The sequence below is a fragment of the Eublepharis macularius genome, chromosome 5 (genome assembly GCF_028583425.1).
Source record: "Eublepharis macularius isolate TG4126 chromosome 5, MPM_Emac_v1.0, whole genome shotgun sequence".
Taxonomy (NCBI): Eukaryota; Metazoa; Chordata; class Lepidosauria; order Squamata; family Eublepharidae; genus Eublepharis; species Eublepharis macularius.
The window spans coordinates 29,642,691-29,662,606 of NC_072794.1; the positions used below are offsets into that span (position 1 = coordinate 29,642,691).

Here is a 19,916-nt window from a genome sequence, read left to right on the forward strand (position 1 = left end):
AAGTCATCACCTCTAAAGCATTTCGTACTCAATGGTGATCTCACCATTGAAAGAGAGGCTCTTTTGATAGCCAGCGTACTGTTGTGCCAGAGGAGCATTTGGAAGATTTGGCTTAAGAACCCGACTGCGCTGGAAGTTTGGTGGGTGACTTTGGGCCAGTCACTGTCTCTTGGTTGTTGGCGTTAGAATATAATGAAGCAAGTGGAAATGATGGTATATGTTGCTTTGGATCCCCGTTGAGGAGAAAAGCAGGGTATAAATATCTAAATAAATAGACAAGCAGCGCATCCCATGGTACATATGTACACATGAAAATGCCTTATAGTGAATCAGACCATTGGTCCATCAAGGTGACTATGGTCTACTCAGACTGGCAGGGGCTCTCCAGGGTCTCAGGTGGAGGTCTTTTACATCACCTGTAACCTGATACTTTTAGCTGGAGGTGCCAGGAATTGAAACTGGGACTTTCTGCAAGCCAAGCAGATGTTCCGCATCTGAGCCACAGCGCCCTCCCCAAATGGTAAAACTGCACAAGTTTGGACTGGACGTAACGGGATGCTCCTCCATGCAAAAATGTCTTCCTTGCATAGAAAATAAGTATCTCGGCAAGAAGGCTAAGCTAGAGTCTTTCACTGTAACCTTTAGTATTCTGTGTGCACAGATTTTTTTTTCCAGGGTAAGGAAGGATCCAACAATGAAAAGTGCGCCCCTTGCTACAGATCCCTATTCGCAGTAAGACCCAGGTGTAAAAGAGCTGACTATTATTGGTCTACACATGTGCAATCCTGTAGCAGCTGAAGAATGCAAGCCACGTGGTTTGAATTAGAGGCACCAACCACTTGCAGTGATTAGACACTGCTAGGTTCTCACCCACCTGAAATCTGTTTTGCACATTTCTCCCACGGAGCAGAGGTGGCGATGACGTCCGGAGATGTCATTTCAAGCAGCAGGTATTGCTCACCAATTAAGGAGGCAGGCAAAGAACAGCCGTAATTTCCAAGAAAATTTAAGATAATGACCCTGTAAGTGTCGGAGACGTTGCTGAACAACCGCTCAGCATGTTTTCGAGGCATGTGGTGGTTTAGCAAAAAAGTCAGAAGCTTGTAAACAGCTGTTTTAATGCAGACGGCTGGGGGAGAGGACGATACTTCATTTCCCACGGGGAGTGAAAAAAGACGGTGCAAGGCACAGAAAATTGTTATGAATTATACAAGGCAATTTCCCACCGTCTCTGCTGTGAAGTGTGTTCAGATACCAGCCTCCGTTAGCATCAGCAATGGGGAGGCTTACAGTGGAATCTCATGCAGGCCAAGCCCATTCATTTCAGTGGGCTTAGACTGCAACAACTTTGCACCCGGTTGCACAAAGATAGGAAGCCTACTTCTTTACCCATGGCAAGGGACAGTTCTTTGCCTCATACTCATGGCAGGGGCCTCACTGTTTCCTTGCTTATCCTGTCTGTGGGTCACTTTATATGTTACTTCTTTTATGAGTCCTCCAGGGAGCCAACCCATGCTCCATGCAGACATACATCAGCTCTGAGAAGGGCATCTATAAAAAAAATGAGAGTGCAAATGCGTTCAGAAAGCTGTCACCATGGGAGGGAAAGCTCCTTCCTTTCCCCAAAACTTTTTTCCCCATGCAAAAACAGAGCAGAGAGGAGACATTTCCCCATTTCTGCCGCTCCACGTCAAAGTTATTGTGTGCACATGCGACAGCAGAAAGAGAAAAATTCTCCCCACACTGCACTGTTTTTGCACTGGGGAAAAAAGCTTGAGAGAAAATGCTGGAGCTCTCCCTCCCCTGACAGCAGCTTTCTGAGCTCATTCCCTGGGCCTGACGCATATCTGTGTGGAGCATGGGTTGGCTCCATGGAGAACTCGTGAAAGAAGTCATGTGTAGAGTGACCCTGTGTGTTCTGTTTTGGGAAGGTGTCACTCTAAGACTCCATTGCCCTCCTCTTGAAACTACGTTTGTTTGTTTGTTTGTTTGTTTGTTTGTTTGTTTGTTTGTTTGTTTGTTTGTTTGTTTGTTTGTTTGTTTGTTTGTTTGTTTGTTTGTTTGTTTGTTTGTTTGTTTGTTTGTTTGTTTGAATTATAGTCCGCTCTCCCCACAGGCGGGCTCATTCAGAAAAAGAAAACCCAGACCACTTAGTAAAGACCAGAATGCACTTAACAGTGGTAGAGGCCACATTGGTTTCGTCATGGGTCTGTGCCAGCTACAACCTGTTTCTCTTTCTATCTCATCAGAAGTGCACTTTCTTTTTACCCTGCCATCACCACCCCTCAGACAGACAAGAAGCTCACTTCCCAAGCCATTATGGGGACTAGAAAAAAACTCATTTCCTAGCACTCAAGGACCATTCAGGGATTAGCTACAATCATTAAGATATATTACCATTCCTTTGGTCAATGTATTTTTTTAAAATCAGATTTTCTACAGATCTGGATTTTTTTCAGGATTGCAGAAAGATCTGTCTTATCTGTTCATGGCTCTAGTCTCTGGATTTAAGTATCCACAGATGTGGCTATGATGAGATGATTAGTAGGGCAAATAAGCATCATGGATCGGGGCTAGTGTTACCCTAACCTAGTGGCCCCTCCCTGGCTCATGAAGAGGCTTTGAGCCCTAGCAAGGAATTGGGAGCCCTCTACTAAGAGAATATAAATGGTCAGATATATGTAGCGAATTTTTTTTTTATTATTTTTTGAGAATGTATGCAACAAACATACTTTTAAAAATTGTATTCATTTATGTGCTTTTTATATCCTGTTTTTTTCCAGTAAAGAGCCAAAGCAACTTGCAAAAATACAATTTAAATAAATAAACAGAAAAACACAAAGAACAGTACATTACAATGAGAAGTACAATAGAGAAAATAAAAACCGCAATGTTACAAATAGTTATATATTACACATTAATTTTTTGCATATATGCATACCCAAAATTTTGTATGCTGTTGCTCTTGAGCTTATGTTGATCTTTTTATATGTTCATCGATAAAATGGAAGCTGCATGAGTTTTGATCATCAACAATGCAAGGGAGTGCTAGTAGTTTTCCAGGAGTTTTTATGCTGTTTTTTGTTTTGTTTACTGGACTTCCATTTTCCTCCTTATAACAGTAGGGCCAGGAGGGTTCAATTAATGGCAGGCAGGAAGAATGCAAGTCCCAGTCCTTTCCCCCTTCTAACTCCCCCACACTGTCTCCTCTTTCCACAACAGTTCCAGACCTTTCTTTCCATCACAGGCAAACATTATACAACAACGGTACTCATTTCACGTTTCTGTGTTAACTTATGTACACAAACACCATTTTTGAAAGGGGGGCTAAATGTCCTTAGAAGAGTTGCTCTCTTTGTGCCGGTTTTCCATCATTACCAGAATCAGATGATAGTATCTTAGGCTGGGCAGAGTAGAAAAGGAGTGAGTGAGGGAAGGGCTAGTGCCCTCCTCTCATCCAACATTTTCCTGCAGGATATCACATTCTCCCAGAATCTGCAGCAAGTCTAATAGAATCATATAGTCATAGGGTGGAAGGGACCTCTAGAGTCATCTAGTCCAACTCGCTCCACAATGCAGCAAATTCACAAATACCTCCCCCCTCACACCCCCAGTGTCCCTGCTCTATGCCCAGAAAATGTCAGAACACCATCAGGATCACTAGCCAAAGTGGCCTGGGGAAAATTGCTGACCCCGAGATGGCGATCAGCCTTACCCTGGGCATGTAAGAAGAGGCGACAAGAACTAAGCACTGATGTAACACTTAATCTCAGGTAGACTCATGACGTAGGTCCTTTCTATGTGACCTGAGGCTTACCTTTATGGCAGAAGGAGGGGCTGTGCCTCAGTAGTAGACCATCTACTTTGCGTTCAGAAGACCCATTTTTACTCTCCAACATGTCCAAAGATCTTGATCTGAGACCGTGGTGGAGCACTACTGCCAGTTTGAGTAGACAAGATTGACTTCAGTAGGTCAAAGATCTGACTCACAATAAGGTAGCTTCTTCACAGGAACAGTAGCTCTATAGGAACCCCCCCCCCCCCACACACACACACACTGATAAGATAATAAGAGGCTTTTAGCTTTTGGCCCTGGCTATTATTCAGAACTGATCATGGAAAAACTAAAAAAAAAAAATGCTACTCAGCAATTCACTTGAACCCTAGCTGGCATTGTGTCTTCTTGATCAGATCAAGGGATTTGATCAAATCCACCTAGCTTGATTAGAGTAGGGCATAGGGCTGTTTCTCTTCCCTCTGTGCAGTTGCAGTTGCTTACCCTTTGTTGCTGACTAGTAATCTCTCGATTACACCCCTGTAGATAAAGGACGCCAGTGAAAGGCGACATGAAAGTCAATGGGCCTGAAGGCATCTCATTTGCACCAGACAGAGCCCAGGGTATGCAAATTGATGTTAGACTACAACACAAGCATAATAAGGAAAATACTCATGTGTAACATCCACTTTCGTTGAAGGAAAATTGGTTCCTTCTGCTTTCATGCCCTGTCCTTTACCCTTTGTTCTCTTCATCTCACAGAGGATATAAGTTTCCTAGACAAGGGTAGTTATCTCCTCTGTAGCCTGTGCACCACCTGCCACAGTGTTGGCCCCCCAAAATTATTAAATAAAAGCCAAGGCATGTTAAATCTTTGCTGGTCATGAGTTGGGAGCTACCAATGAGTTTCAGTAAAATTACCTGGAATGGTTTTCTGCAATGTTGACTTCATCTAATCCATCAATCATTGTCTGTTGTAACTGGAGACTCTCTTCACACATGATGCTACAAGTACATGTCCTCGGCCTGCGTATGCTCCAGTTTTCCCCATTTTTATCAGAGAGAGGGATTGTGGGAACAGCTATAGAAGATCCAGGCTGAGCGTTTGTCTCTGTTCAGGTATTAAAATGCTTGCGCTTTGCCAAAAGTGTGAGCTGAAGGGCAAGAGCCAAAGGGATCTTTCTTGCCCCAGCTCTTACTCAGGGTTGCCAACCTCCAGGTGGTAGCTGGAAGTCTTCCAGTGTTACAATTTATCTCCAAGACATAGAGATCAGTTCCTGTGAGAAAATGGCTGCTTTGGAGGGTGGACTCTATGGCATTATTTCCGGGTGAAGTCCCTCCCCTCCCCAAACCCTGCCCTCTGCAGGCGCCACTCCCAATATCTCCAGGAATTCCCCAACCTGGAGCTGGCAACCCTTCTCTTACCCATGGTTTGCATTCTGCTTTGAGTGGGCCTGCCCAATGGATCATGGACCAGCCCTGGAGTGAACTGAATTCTTTTTCTGTTTATGGTTCTTTGTTTAATTGTATTTGCGTGGGGTTTTTTTACATAAGTTGCTTTGGGTCCCTTGTCAAGAGAAAATGTGGCATATAAATATTTAAATAAATTAAAAATAAATTTACTATAAACAGTCCTGGTTTTTTAAACCTGTTGCTAGTGTTAGGTTCAAAATTTTACCCTTCTACAGTGCCATCCTATAAGCAGAGTAATAGCCTTCTAAATACATTGGGGTTAACGAGTTTCGAAAGATGCAACTCTGCTTAGGATGGCACTGTTAGCTTCCTTTCCGGGTTCTCTAAGTGAAGAGGACAAACTGTTTACCTCAGAATTACGTAGCACACTGTGCATAAAACGTTATAAAATCATGTGGATCTCACCATGAATTGCCACCATTCACCAGTCAAGCTTCTTTTCTGACCCACCAGTAGCTGCCAGATTCTACCTCCTAATTTACCAGATGTTATTTCTTTTCCCGCCAGTCACCAATAGACTCCAGCCCCTTCCTTACTAGGCTCCATCTCATGCTCGCAGATTCTGCCTCTTGTTTTAGGGTTTGAACTGCTAGAGGCTTGCAGCCTTAGTAAACGAGTTAAATTTCTGGAAAATACGGAAGGAGAAGGAACTGAGTGGCAACCAGATGTTTCTTACTGGGAAAGGTGCGCTGCATTCAAAAATACCATTTTGCATGGAAGTCCCTCCAAGAAGGTACTTCGTTTTCATGAACCAGCCTCTGTTTTATGAAAGCCATTCGCTGAGCTTTGCCCAGCTCCTGAGCATTGAGTGGATATCATTTGTGATCACATATTTAATGACAACACTCTATAAAGGAAGTTCATTCCAATTACAGTAGATTTTGAAAAGTGAAGAGCAATCCAGCAGCATCTTTCTTATCACGTTGTTTCTTTGAATTGCTGAATTCATCATGTAGGGCTTCAACATGAGAGTCCAAGCACACAGCGGCTTTAATAACTGCCTCTGCTAGTGCTGCTCCAGATTTTCATAAGTGAATGTTTTTTTTGCTCTGAAAGTTTTGCGTTTGGGGGTACCCTGAATTGTTCCCCCAATCCTTTTTACTTTGCTGCTCATATGCTGCATCTTTGCAGCCACCGTCATCTTCTACTAACACCATTCTTTTTTAAATCTATCTTCTAATTTGGAATTGTGACATCATCACAAAGCCACATCTGATGGTCTGAGTGATGGTGTCACTGAAAGCAAATGGAGCTATTAGAATAATGGAAAACTTTGCTACCTTTCATTGCCCTCCTGAGCCCATCAGGAATGACTGTGATGACATCAATATGAGACAAAGGAAGCCATTCCAGAGCGAGATCTCCGTGGGTCACACTGTTCTTTGAACACACTTTCACATTCTTTCATACTTGGCCTCCCTCTCTAAAGAATTGCCCAGACACTGCTTTTTGCAGGGAGCAGAAGTGTTCGTAGAAAATGCATCCCATTCGGGCTTAGGAGTATGCCTTACTCCAGTGGAGAATGGCAGGACCGTTTTTAGCACGATGAGGAAAGATCCCAGCCAAAGAAGAGAAATTGCAGCTGGAGTAATTACAGCAAGCTATCAAACAGAAGCAAATGGCTGGCTGTTTTTAAAGTACTATAGGAAGAAATTACAATAGAAAAATCCTAGCTACTTTTCTTCAAAAGCGGCATTCATATTGTACAGTGTCTTTCTGCTGTAAACTAGTGTTCCATAGAAGACTAAACACAAGACAAATTCCCTAGCAGCAAGTAAACAACAGGCAGCTCATTTGAACCCTGTGCTGCGCCACAAATAATGAGAATCCTTTCGCTCAGAGTCACAACTCTGCCTGTCTGCTAAGCACAGAATCTCTGCCACATTTTGCTGTAGTTTTTTCAAGGAAAAGTCTTGGAGTGAAATGCTAATCAATGCACAGCATTCCCCACCAAATAGCTTGGGAGGGGGGAGAGCCCAAACCCTGCAGGTCTAAGTTGAGCCCTGATGTAAACTACCTGGAAGACCAAAAGATTTCATAGTAGGATGACTTTGGCCCATGCTGTTTAAATTTACCCCCTAGAAGCTGCAAATCAATAGCCAAATAGAATGTTGCCCGGTTGCAAATAAAGACACTTTACCACATAATTCTGTGTGCAGGTCCAGCGGAGGGGAAATGTCTTTTAACAAGCAATATTTGTGCATCCTAGGCACAAAGGTAAATAAACCTAACATTGTCCAGTGTAGTTTAATGATATTTAATGCAGTGGCTGCTGATGCCAGAGTCCCTCAATCAAACTAGTGCTGGGTTTCAGGGGAATGTTATACGGTCTGAGGTAAAGGTATCTCACCACTTGGAACAGACAATCTCAACCTGCGTTTTTATCACTTTGTTATTTCTTTTCTCCAGTGCTGATGAATACATACAGAGTAGTATCTTACCTCTGGTGGGAAAGGGTTCATTCCACAGATACCTGGGCTGATCTCAATTTCATTAAAACATCAGCCATCTAAGATTTAAAAATATCTATCCCCTTTCATCAGACAACAGTAGGGCTGAGGAACCCACCAATAATAATTACAGTTCAGTTATGGAGATTCGTCTTGCTCAGGTTGCCACCCCCTAGTCCTCCCCACCACCACCCCACTTTGGGTTGGGTGCCTGGCATTAGAGTCCATATCTTTTCTATTGTATCTCCCACTCTGTGAAATAGGCTTCCTTGTGCGGGGGGGGGGGGGCATTATCACTAGAAATTTTTAGGAGGCATTGCAAGGCCATTATCTTCTCCAGCGGCACACTACTTAACCAAGCTTCTTGATCCTCCTACCTAAGATGGGCAGATGTGTTTCTAGAAGCCAAAGTTCAGGGCTCCAAGCCCCAGCTCTGCCCTCCAGAACATTCCAGCTCACAGCAGGAGAGGGAAGGCTTGCCTTAGGGATGCCTGGTTCCCCCAGACATTGTGGTTCACTATATGCCCATCTGAATATCCCTGGTACATCATCCTCAGACCTTTCCAAGCATTTCTGTGGCCTCAGCTGGGCTGGTACAGGACTTCCTGAAGTGGTAGCAATGACAGGTGTGTGAAAATGGCTGCTTAAAGAGCTTTATTTTGACCGGGGTGGGGGCACTAAAGGAACCTTATTTTACTGCACTAAAAAATTCTTTACAGTCCTCTACCATGTGAAGCTATTTCAATCAATCTGGGAAATCTGTTGGTTATTAGACAGCAGCTGTTTACACTAGCTTTACCTTGTAGGTGAAGATATAGGGAACAGAATATTTTAATCCCTTGTAGGTATTAATTGATGTACACAGGGCAAATAATGCCCCCCATTTTGACATGGGGGAAAGAGCTCCTCCAGCCCCTGTACTGTGGTCCCAGTCTGAATCAGACCCCTGCACCATGATGGGTAGAATTTCCCAGAGGGAACTTTCAGCTGCCCTGTGACTGTAAATCCTGGTGGCAGCCACAAGTTAGATGTAGTGTGTAGTTTGGGCCATAGGTTTTATATTTTCATCAAACTATCCACTACAACCCCAAAATCTCTTCCCCTCTCATTCACTGCCAATTCATGCACCATCAGCATATAATCCTGTAAGATTAGTTAAACACACACAGAGAGAGTGATTAGCCCAAGATCACCCAGTGAATTTTGTGACTTGAACCTGGATCTTACCAGTTCTAGTCCAGCATGCTAATCACTGCACTCCTATACGAGCAGTACAATCCTAAACAGACTTACTCCAGTCTAAGCCCATTGATTTTAATTTGGTTAGACTAGGGTAACTTTGTTTAGGATTGCACTGTAAGTGTGATTGTGTCAGCAGAGCAAATACTCTGCTGATCTACTTCACTTTTTTTTAATTGGTTCTTTTTGCTGCCCAGTTTTCTATTCCATACTACCATGTAAGTAAAAATCACAGACTCTCTTCTTTGTAGCTTTATACTGAGATAAATAGATGGGGTTAGTTTGTCTGAATAAAAAAACCAGGTCAGCAACTAGCTCTGATAGAAGACTATGTTGGTAATGTGAGGGAGCATGTGCGTAGGCCAAGACCTTAAACTGGTCCACACGGGCAGCCAAGGCCCATAATCACAGAGACTGCTTCATTCACACCTTTCTTTTGCCTTTGGGACTGGCAATTAAGAGACCAGATGGCACCACTCAAAAGGCTGGATTTGGCTCAGGGCTGATCAGCTGCTGACCTCTCTACAAAATGATCTCTCTCTCAACGTTTTATGAGATGCATCTCTGTTTGACCTTACTGAAGGACTTCTGTGGCACACAGTACAGTCCTAAGCAGAGTTAAACCATTCAACATCCGTTGGAGTCAATGGGTTTAGAAGGGTGTTGTTATGTTTAAGACTGCACTGTTAAGATTATAAACAACTTTGCAAATTGGTGTAGCAATATAACGGATTAGTAGTTGTAGAAGCAGTAGTAATTTTCTGATTTGTGTATCTCCAAGTGAGATACACAAATTCTGTTGCTATTTATCTCTCTGAGCTTTATAATTGAATTGGAAATGGATGGGGGGGGGGGGAAACAGTTCTTCCAGATGTAAAATACAACCTTTGGCTTTAATCTTCCACCACTTTCATCAGTTTCCCTTAGTATCTGCTTCAAATAGTGATATCATAAATACATCTTCTGTTCTCTGTTGCAGGTTATTCCAGCACTCCTCAGTCCAAGGCTGGCATAGAAGCTTTTTGCCAATCTCAAGAAAATGGGGGCTGATGGAGAAAATGTCGTCCTAAGGAATATTCTGGTTGGTCTCAACTTAATGCTGCTGGGATCTATCTTCAGACCCTTTGAATGCCGGCTAGAAGTGACAACAGAGAGAGTCAAAAGACAGGTCTCTGATGAGGAAGGCAGCTTTGCCAACTACACATCACCAGTCAAAGAGCAACCCATGGTCTTCAGTCACATATACAACATAAATGTGCCTCTGGACAGCCTCTGCTCAACATCTCTAGAGGCTTCATCTGACCCGGAGGTGAGTTCAGAAGACGACCGGATGACAGAATACACCGAGCAAACCTCAGACAGTGAGAGCCAGGTCACCTTCACCCACAGGATAAACCTCCCCAAACAGACTTGCAAGTGCGCTGCCTCTTCCCGCGATATTCAAGAGCTGCTGAGCAGGATTGAGATGCTGGAGAGGGAGGTGTCCATGCTTCGGGACCAATGCAACTCCAATTGCTGTCAAGAAAATGCAGCCACAGGTAGTAATTGATGCCATGAGGTCTTGCTGGGAACTGAAAGATTTCAAAGAGAAGAATGAACTTGACACCGTTTGTTTAGGACCTGGATAGGCAGAATCCAACCTTTGACCTTAATCTTCCACCACTTTCATCCTCTGAGCCTCCAGGTTCCCAGGGATGTCTTTATTGGTAGTCAGTAGGATTCTAGGTAGTGCACACTTTTGCTAAGTGTGATTGGTAGGCGCCCAGTATGCAAAATCGTAATGCTTAAAAAGGGCTTATACGGGGAAATTGAAGCTAGACTCCTCCATCCAGAATGCCTCAGACATGATGAAGAGCCTGGGGTATCAGAAAATGTGGATTCTTCGTGGAGTCTCTCTCCATCCATATTTGTTAAGTCCCAAATAGAGCTGTCACATGACTACAAGAAGTAGGATTGTCAGGTACATGCCTAGAACCCCCAGGAGACTTTGTGGGGTAGGGTATAGGGGGAAAGGATGTCATCAATGCATCCATATCCCTCTGACTAAAACCTGGAATTGACATCACCAATCCTCTAGAATTTCTTGTCTATAGATCAGCAAAATCCTAGAGTGTCAGTGATGTCACTTTGGGACTTTAGCCCAATCTCCTTCCTCCCCTCATTTTCTCCACCACTCATGTGAATGTCAGCTGGGAACAGGGTGCTTCAGTGAGGGTTTGCCCATCAAAAGCAGGTAAATGATACCCCTCCCTGGAAGGGATTTGTATAAACTGTCTCCATGCTAGGAGCTTAGTATTTTCCCACTTAAAAAGATGAAGACGTTTGGAGATGTTTATAAGTAGAATGTAGCAGATGACATGCATGTGCTGCTGTGCAAGGATCTCTCTCCCCCTCCTCCCTCCCTGAACTGAATGTTATATGTGATGTGATGTGACGTAATATTCTATTCTATTCTATTCTATTCTATTCTATTCTATTCTATTCTATTCTCACACTGTACTCAGATCTTTCTTATGGACCTCAAGTCAACATATAAAGGGTTGCCTCGTGTTGTCCTCATAACAGTCCTATGAGGTACATTTGGCTAAGAAAGAGTGATTTGCTGAGCAAACCTCATGATTGAGTGGATATTTGAGAATAAGCATTCTTAGGCATATCTAGGAATGCTTAGGCTTAAATATCTGGGAAGTGAAAGTTTAGGGATGAGAGGAATTTTAAAAGGTTGAAAAACATTGTAATACAGTGCCATCCTGAGCAGAGCGACACTTTTCTAAGCCCACAGAATGCAATGGACTTAGAATGGCACTGTAAGATATCCTGTTCAGAAATCCTCCTGAAGATATTGTTCAATATATCTTTCATAGGCCTACAGTTGCCTCCCCCCCCATGGGGGGAGGGGGATTCCCTAGCTCCAGCCTCTCCTCCCACCTCTGCTTACCTGGCAGGTGAAGGAGGAGCACCCCAGGGGGGGCATACAGTCAAAGAACTCGTCTTCCTCTTTGCACTGGAAAATGATGTCAAACACCAAACTCCTTCACCTGGCAGGTGAAGGAGGAGGCGCCCCGGGGGGGTGGGGCATACAGTCAAAGAACTCAAACTCCTCTTTGCACTGGAAAATGATGTCAAACACCAAACTCCCAAATACCAGGTTTGGGAGCAATTTTTAGTGAATTGTCCACCAGTACGACCAGTAGCTTCCACATTGCACTGGAAAATGACATTATTTTCTGGTGTGGTGGATGGGTGTAGGAGTCCACACGCTTTGTGCATGTGCAAGAGTATGTACCCTGCTGCCTGCCCTACCCCTGAGTTTAGCTCCTGGGGGACCTGGCACCCCTATATAGGCCCTAGAGATGGGCATGAACAGCAATATGAACTAAAAAAAACCCACGAACAGCCCAATCTGCTGTTCGCAAACAAGCTGTTCGTGAGGCCGCATTCTAAACGAACAGGTGGTCATTGCAAGCCTCATTTGTTGCTGTTTGTTACTGTTCGTCAAGCCAGACAGTCTGGCACCTCCAATCAATTCCCATGGCAACTCAGGCAGGGATTGTCTGAACTCTGTCTGAACTCCTGCTGTTGCCCTGGAAACCCCAATCTAAGCCCAATTTAGCTTGATAGGCAGGTCTTCCTTCCAAGTGTGGACTGGCGCTCCAAATTTGTTACAAGAAGAAAAGACCAGGGGAGGGGGGCTCTCAGCTCTGGCTTTCAGGGAGAGACAGCTGCTGTTAGAGAGACAGGGTGAGTGCATTGGAGCTTGAATTTTCTTTGTGTGTGGTGGGATAGGGATCTACCCCTTAAGGTTCTAGGCCTGCTGCCAGGCTCTGGGGCCAAGCTATCATTTATTATTGGTACCTTTCCTGCTGCCTGCTCAGGTAGGGTTTCTGAGAGTGGTGCAGTAGGGATCTTGATGGCTAGAGGAGAGCCATGGGCACGAACAACGAACAAGTTCGTGAACAGGATCATGTTCAGCAATGTTCATTGTTCATTGTTCATTGTTAGTGGATGGCAACGAACAACAAACACCATGTTCTAGTTTTTTTTCTGTTCGTGCCCATGTCTAATCACAACTCCTTAGAGATAATTGGGGAAAACATACAGGTGCCACATGGACATTTCAGGCTTGGAAAATGGTGCTGTGGAGGAACATTTAAACCCTCCTTCCCTGCTAGGGTTGTCAACCCTGGTTTAGCAGATTCCTGGAGATTTGGGGGGGGAGTTTACATGGGAAGGCTGGAGTGTTGGGGGGAAGGAGTTCAACAAGAATGTGATTTCATACAATCCACCTCAGAAGCTCCAGGGGAACTATGATGTGTAGTCTGGAGATCAATTCTAATTCTGGGAGAACTCCAGGACTCACTCGGAGGTTGGCAAGGTACTCATGTTATGGTTCCAATTTGACATGGATATACCAGCTATATAAAGGGAGGGGGGAGATCTGGAATCTCCAGTCACAGAACTTCTAGCCTCTCCCCCTAGTAAGGCTTGAGGGCCTAATGAAACCAGGGCCTAATGAAACCAGCAGTTCCACCTGCTGCTAGAAGGAAAGTTTTGAGAAAAGGAAAAGGGACATGGGGTGGTGCTACAACTGAGGAGGCCTCCAAGTTTTGTCAGGAAAAGGAAAGTGGCAGGGTTCTCTTGATTTTTAATAGCTGCCAACTTTCTTTGTGAACCTTTGGAGGACAAGAGTTCTTTTTAAAGAATGTCCGAAACCAGAATGATGAAGCTCACCCACCTCTAGTTAAGAGCAGGGAGCACTTATGATAAGAAAGATAACAAAGATACACTACTTTCTGCCTGTTTAAACTGTGTAGCAGTTTAAAAATAGAATGAAATCATTTTCCTGACAGTTTCCAAAGAGATCTTATGACTGAAAGTAGTATATCAAGGAGTAAAGTACTCTCTTTTCATTTTAAGCTGCCATTCTGTATTCAATTAAATGTGTACCAGGCTCAATGAATTTAACGGGACTTGAGTGTTTATAATAGGATCACACCCTTAGTACCTGTGGTTATCTTCAGCAATCAGGTATAGTATCAACAAAAACCTTATAATGAAAGTAGGAAACAATCCAAACTGGTTTTCCTCAGAATAACAAAGAGGTAAGCTTGTGAAGCTGCCTGTAAACCTTTCATCAAGTTTAGTCTTTCAAAAGACATGGTTCAGTTGGTCATTTCTACAAGTCTGTTTTTCAAAACCAAAGAAACAGCATGCTGTTGTAATAAGATGGGTTTTGAAAACAGTTTGTTGGTATAATGTATCTCAGTCTCATGAAGAAGAGGCAGAGCGTAAAAAATAGTTTTACACCTGAGAGAAAGTCATATCAGAGGGATAGTTTCTTGGAAGAGTTTTTGCTTGCCTTTTTGCCTTGCTGTTACACTGCGTAGACAACCATTGGGGTTAGTTGTGGCAAAATACTATAATCCGATTTTGCTGGAGTTCCTGGACTTGACAGCCCACCATGCCAATGGCACTTTATTGGAACAGCCCCAATAAAGCACAGAAGGATGAGGCCCCGCCCCTTACCCTGTTGTCCATGGGGTAGTCCAGTGATCCCCAGTGTGGCACCGATCATCATCAAGTGGCACCTATCTTCATGATCATGGTGTGTTTCCTGGCACCCATTTACTTCTTTATCAAATCATTCCTTCTCTAAATCTGAGAGCCAGTCCTGGCTTTCTCCACCTCGTTAGAACAGAGGTGCTTCAGAAGAACCCAAGATGCCTACCCGTTGTGTTTGCAGGGAGCACCTGGTCAGAAACAGCAGCCTCCATCATAGGAGAACAGTTCGGTGGAAACCTCCCAACATTTTCTAACTGGCACCAGCACTCCATGGCAGCAATTTTGTGATTGTCCTTTGTGGTGGCCATTTTGTATTGGCACCTGTTCCCCATTCTCAAAAGTGCCCACAGGCTGAAAATGACTGGAAACCCCTGGTGCAGTCTTTGCTGTTGTACATCTTCAAATATGATGCCACTGAAGCATGAAGCAAGCAAACAGTGGCTTTATCTACTGCCTCCAGTAGAAACAGCCCATCTCTGTCTCCGTCCCACCAAATTCTGCTCCCCAATTGGCCAATTACTTGTCTCCAAGTTATCAAGGACCGAGGCTCTAGAGACAAGGTCACTTTAGCTGTTATTTGTTTGGCCAAGAAGGTCATCAACTTTTTTGCTATTTTTGTTTGACTGAAAGATAAAATAAAGAATACAGAGACAGAAAGACAGATTGGGTGGGGCACCAACAATGAAATGATGTGTCGCCTTCAAAATACTGGCTAATGTGACAACTGCCAGTCATTATAAGACAGGCACATTTTACATGAAAATCACTGAATCTGGAGTTTCCTGTGCAAGGTTCTTGGAATGACTGTCTTGGGTAGACATGGGCACGAACAGCATTACAAACTTCAAAAACACATGAAATTGGCGATCGCACCATCGCTATTAGGCAGTTTGTGATTGTCCACGGCAAACGAACCAGCGTTCGGAAGAAGCCTGGTTCGGTGTGTGCGGTTCGGGAAGCCAGACAGTCAGGCGCCATCAATCAATTCCCCTGGAAATGGAGCCAGGGGAATACCTGAACTCTGTCTGTGCTCCTTCTGTCACCCTGGAAACCCTAATCGAAGCCCAGCTTACCTTGATCAGCAGGTCTTCCTTCCAATCATGGAGCTGCAAAGTGGTTACAAGTTGGGAGAAGACACCCGGGGGAGGGAGGGGGAGGGGGTGTTCTGTAGCCACAGACACTCCAATCTCATCCCTGCAAACCCTGATAGGCAGCTCTGACAGCCAAACACAGACCTCCTGCGTTGCTCTATGGGACCTCAGCTTATAAAAAACACTGTGCTACTAGGCTGGCTTTCACTTTCAGTGAGCAGTGGAGGGTGAGAGCTGTTGCTTGCTACTTGCTAGCCTTTGGGGAGAGACAGAGAGAGTATATTTGAGCTTGGATTTTTGTGGGAGTTTCCTGGGGGCCTCGGATTGGAGAGGGTATAACTCCAAGATCCCTATTGAAATCTTGATTAAACTTGGGTGCTGGCTGGAGGAGAACCTGCTACACACTCCCTGTGAATATGAGCTCTCTAAGTGCAACAAGGGCTGTTCTGAGCACCACGAACCGCGAACCACAAACTGGTTCGGCAACAGGAAATGTCCGTTGTGGTTCGCGACTTCGGGATCATCAGCAGCACCGAACCATGAACCGCGGATTCGTTAAATTTTTTTGGTTCATGCCCATGTCTAGTCTTGGGCTCCATTAAGCCTAATTTCAGAGCCTGTTGCTATCTTCTCCCAACGGTCTCAATAACATCACCTGATCAGCCCATGTGGTTGCAGTCTTTATCAGAGAAGAATATTTAATTCATGCTGTGTGGCTCTACTTGTCTTAATAGCAGGGCTTTTTTTCAGCGGGAACACAGTGGAACGGAGTTCTGGCACCTCTTAAAAATGGTCACATGGCTGGTGGCCCCACCCCCTGATCTCCAGACAGAGGGGAGTTTAGATTTCCCTCCGCACCGCCATGTGACCACTTTCGCCGAGGGCAATTCAAACTTTAAAAAACTCCCTCCTTGTTCCAGCTGACCCAAAGTGACATCGTTGTGCGGTCTTGAATTCCACCACCTCTTTTCCCAGAAAAAAAGCCCTGCTTAATAGTGTGTTTGAAAATCAATCTCCTTTATATCTCTCCACTATATGAATGTTTCAAATGTATATGTAAAGATAAGGGAGTTAGGAGGAGGGTTACTGCTGTTTCTGGATGGATCTTCGATGGCCACAGAAAGCCACAGAACAGCAGGGAGCCAATCACCTAACTAGCATATGCAGTTGGGTAGAAGCCCAAGGCTGGAACTGCATTGGAGAGATGCATGTCAAAAATGAACAGAATGTTGGCATTCCATACACATTCCAATGGCTCCTTTTTATCAAGGATGGTCTCAGTTTCCAGGGACCAGTCCCTGTTGAATCACTTTCTCTATTGTGTCCTGATTTTGTGGAGATTTGATGGGGCCGTTTTAGAAAGGATGTTGATAGTAGTACTCACCCTTTATGTGCGAGCCGAGTGACTTCCCTTTCATCTCTCCACACAACCGTTTATCCAGATTGTAAAATGTTGCTGACTATGTTTTGGTTGTTATTTTAAGTACAACCAGATCGATTGTGAAATTAGACATTCTATCAAACATCCTTAAATTTAAAAAAAAAAAAAAAGGAAAGCAGTCAAGGCCAGTTTATTCATGTATTGTGCTTCAGAGGCCGGCCCAGGGCAGACTATGGTAGAATAAATGAATACAACTAATAGAAAAAAAGGAAGAGCCTTCAGTAATGCAACCCTTGCTGTGAGAATGAGGGTGTTATACCAGTACACAAGGGAGTCCCTATTTTCATTTATAAAATGCCGTACAATATGCAAACACTTATTGAAAAATCTAGAGAAGGGCCAATCCCTCCATGCTGTTCCAATCTAACAATATTTGATGTGTGTAATTGGATTTTGACTGCAGAAGCCGTGGTGGCTTTTCCCCCTCTGTTTTTCTATATTTTTAGAACTGAACAAAACCACAGAATTCTTTTTGTGAAACTTTTGTGAAACCTTGTGAAATGAGGGGCCCTTTGGGGGCAGACTTTCATGGAGGCATGTTTACAGGAGGGAAGTATTCCTAGTCTTTAAAGTGGCAGGCAATCTCTATTGCGACCCCACCCACCCACACACGCACATACCCTTCTTCCTTGCAGCTCTGCCAAGAAAGGGAGGGATTGCAATTTTGCAATGATTGGTTTTTCTAAGGGAGAGCTACTCTTTTTTAGAATGTATGTATAAGTATTATAACAACGTTATATTTTTCATTTATGAAAAATGAAAATATTCATACCGAAGCTAAACATTGCAGTAAAGCCTATAAAATACATGAATACAGCAATGCACCTAGGTCTACATAAATATTTATTTATTTATTTATTTATTCAATTTATATACCGCCCATCCCAGGGGCTCTGGGCGGTGAACAGTTAAAATTGATAAAAACAAAACTAAAATCAATATACAAATAATAAAACAAATTAACAAGGTGCAGTGGTGGGGAGAACCTTCCCCACCCCAAAGGTGGGAGGCCGACATGGCACCGCCCCCTTCAATCACCAAACGCCTGGCGGAACAGCTCTGTCTTACAGGCCCGGCGGAACGATAATATGTCCCGCTGGGCCCGGGTTTCCATTGACAGAGCGTTCCACCAGGCTGGGGCCAGGACTGAAAAAGCCCTGGCCCTGGTTGAAGCGAGGCGGGCTTCCTTAGGGCCGGGGACCACAAGTAAATATTTATTCGCTGATCGGAGCGATCTCCGGGGAACGTACAGGGAGAGGCGGTCCCGAAGATATGCCGGTCCCAACCCACTCAGGGCTTTAAAGGTAAGAACCAACACTTTGAACCTGATTCAGAATTCAACTGGAAGCCAGTGCAGCTGGCGCAGGACAGGTGTGATGTGTGACTGGTAAGGTATACCAGTCAGGACCCGTGCCGCCGCATTCTGGACCAGTTGTAGTTTCCGGATCAGGCCCAGGGGTAGCCCAGCGTAGAGTGAGTTACAGTAATCTAGCCTGGAGGTGACCGTTGCATGGATCACTGTAGCCAGGTCCTGGGGCGTCAGGTAGGGGGCAAGTTGCCTGATCTGACGAAGATGGAAAAATGCAGACTTGGCAACCGCCGTGACCTGGGCCTCCATCGATAGGGAGGCATCCAGGAGCACACCCAGACTCTTTACCACTGGCAAAGTTGCCAGTGGTGTCCCATCCAGGGCAGGGAGCTGGATCCCAACATCTGGCAGCCCCCGTCCCAGCTGCAGGACCTCCGTCTTCACTGGGTTCAATTTCAGCCTGCTCTGTTTCAACCATGCCGTCACAGCCTCCAAAGCTCTGGCCAGATTGTCTGGGGCCGTGTCTGGCCGGCCGTCCATCAACAGAAAAAGTTGGGTGTCATCCGCGTATTGATGACAACCCAGCCCAAACCTCCGCACCAACTGGGCGAGGGGGCGCATATAGATGTTAAATAACATTGGGGAGAGTATCGCCCCTTTGGGAACCCCGCACACCAAAGGGTGACGGGCCGATAGATCTCCCCCGAGCGCCACCCTCTGTCCCCGACCCTGGAGAAAGGAGACCAGCCACTGTAAGACTGTCCCCCTAATCCCCACGTCGGCAAGGCGGCTGGCCAACAAATCATAGTCAACCGTGTCAAACGCTGCTGTGAGATCAAGTAACACAAGCAGCGCTGACCCGCCTCGATCCAGATGCCTGCGAAGGTCGTCTGTGAGGGCAACCAAGGCTGTCTCCGTCCCATGGCCAGGACGGAAGCCAGACTGGAATGGGTCCAGGACTAGAGCATCATTCAGGAATTCCTGCAGTTGTACCGCCACCGCCCGCTCAATCACCTTGCCCAGGAACGGGAGGTTCGACACTGGGCGGTAACTGGACGGGTCAGTGGGGTCCAAAGATGGTTTTTTCAGGTGGGGCCGCACTACCCGCCTCCTTTAACACTCCTGGAAAAACCCCAGAGCTCAGGGAGATGTTAACAATGGCCTCCAGATGGTCCCGTAGCCCCTCCGAGCTGGCCTTCACCAGCCAGGATGGGCAGGGGTCCAGAGGACAGGTGGTTGGCCTCATCCCCTGCAGGATCCTGTCCACATCGTCCTGAGAGAGCAGGCTGAAATGGTCTAATACGGACCCAGAAGACGGCCAAGGGGTCTCCAGTTCCCTTACTGTATCAACAGTGGGTGGCAGGCCACGGCGAAGGGACAAGATTTTACCCGCAAAATAGCTCGCAAAAGCCTCGCAGCCAATAGTTGAATTAAGAATTTGGTGGTCTCCCTGAGAGAGGGAGACCAAGGACCGAACTGTTTGAAATAATTGAGCCGGGCGTGAGCTAGCGGATGCAATGGAAGCAGCAAAGAAATCCCTCTTTGCTGCTTTCACTGCCACCTCATAGGCTTTCAT

The 19,916-nt window shown here is 45.1% G+C and overlaps 1 protein-coding gene across 1 annotated transcript in view; it reads left to right on the forward strand.

The window, feature by feature from the left end:
* Positions 1-9,976: 9,976 nt before the first annotated feature.
* TNR (tenascin R) overlaps positions 9,977-19,916 on the forward strand; it is a 135,097-nt gene continuing 125,157 nt past the window's right edge. Inside the window, exon 1 of the mRNA XM_054980608.1 lies at positions 9,977-10,475. Within this exon, the coding sequence (XP_054836583.1) occupies positions 9,977-10,475 (499 nt within the window). The remainder of the gene's footprint in view (positions 10,476-19,916) is intronic.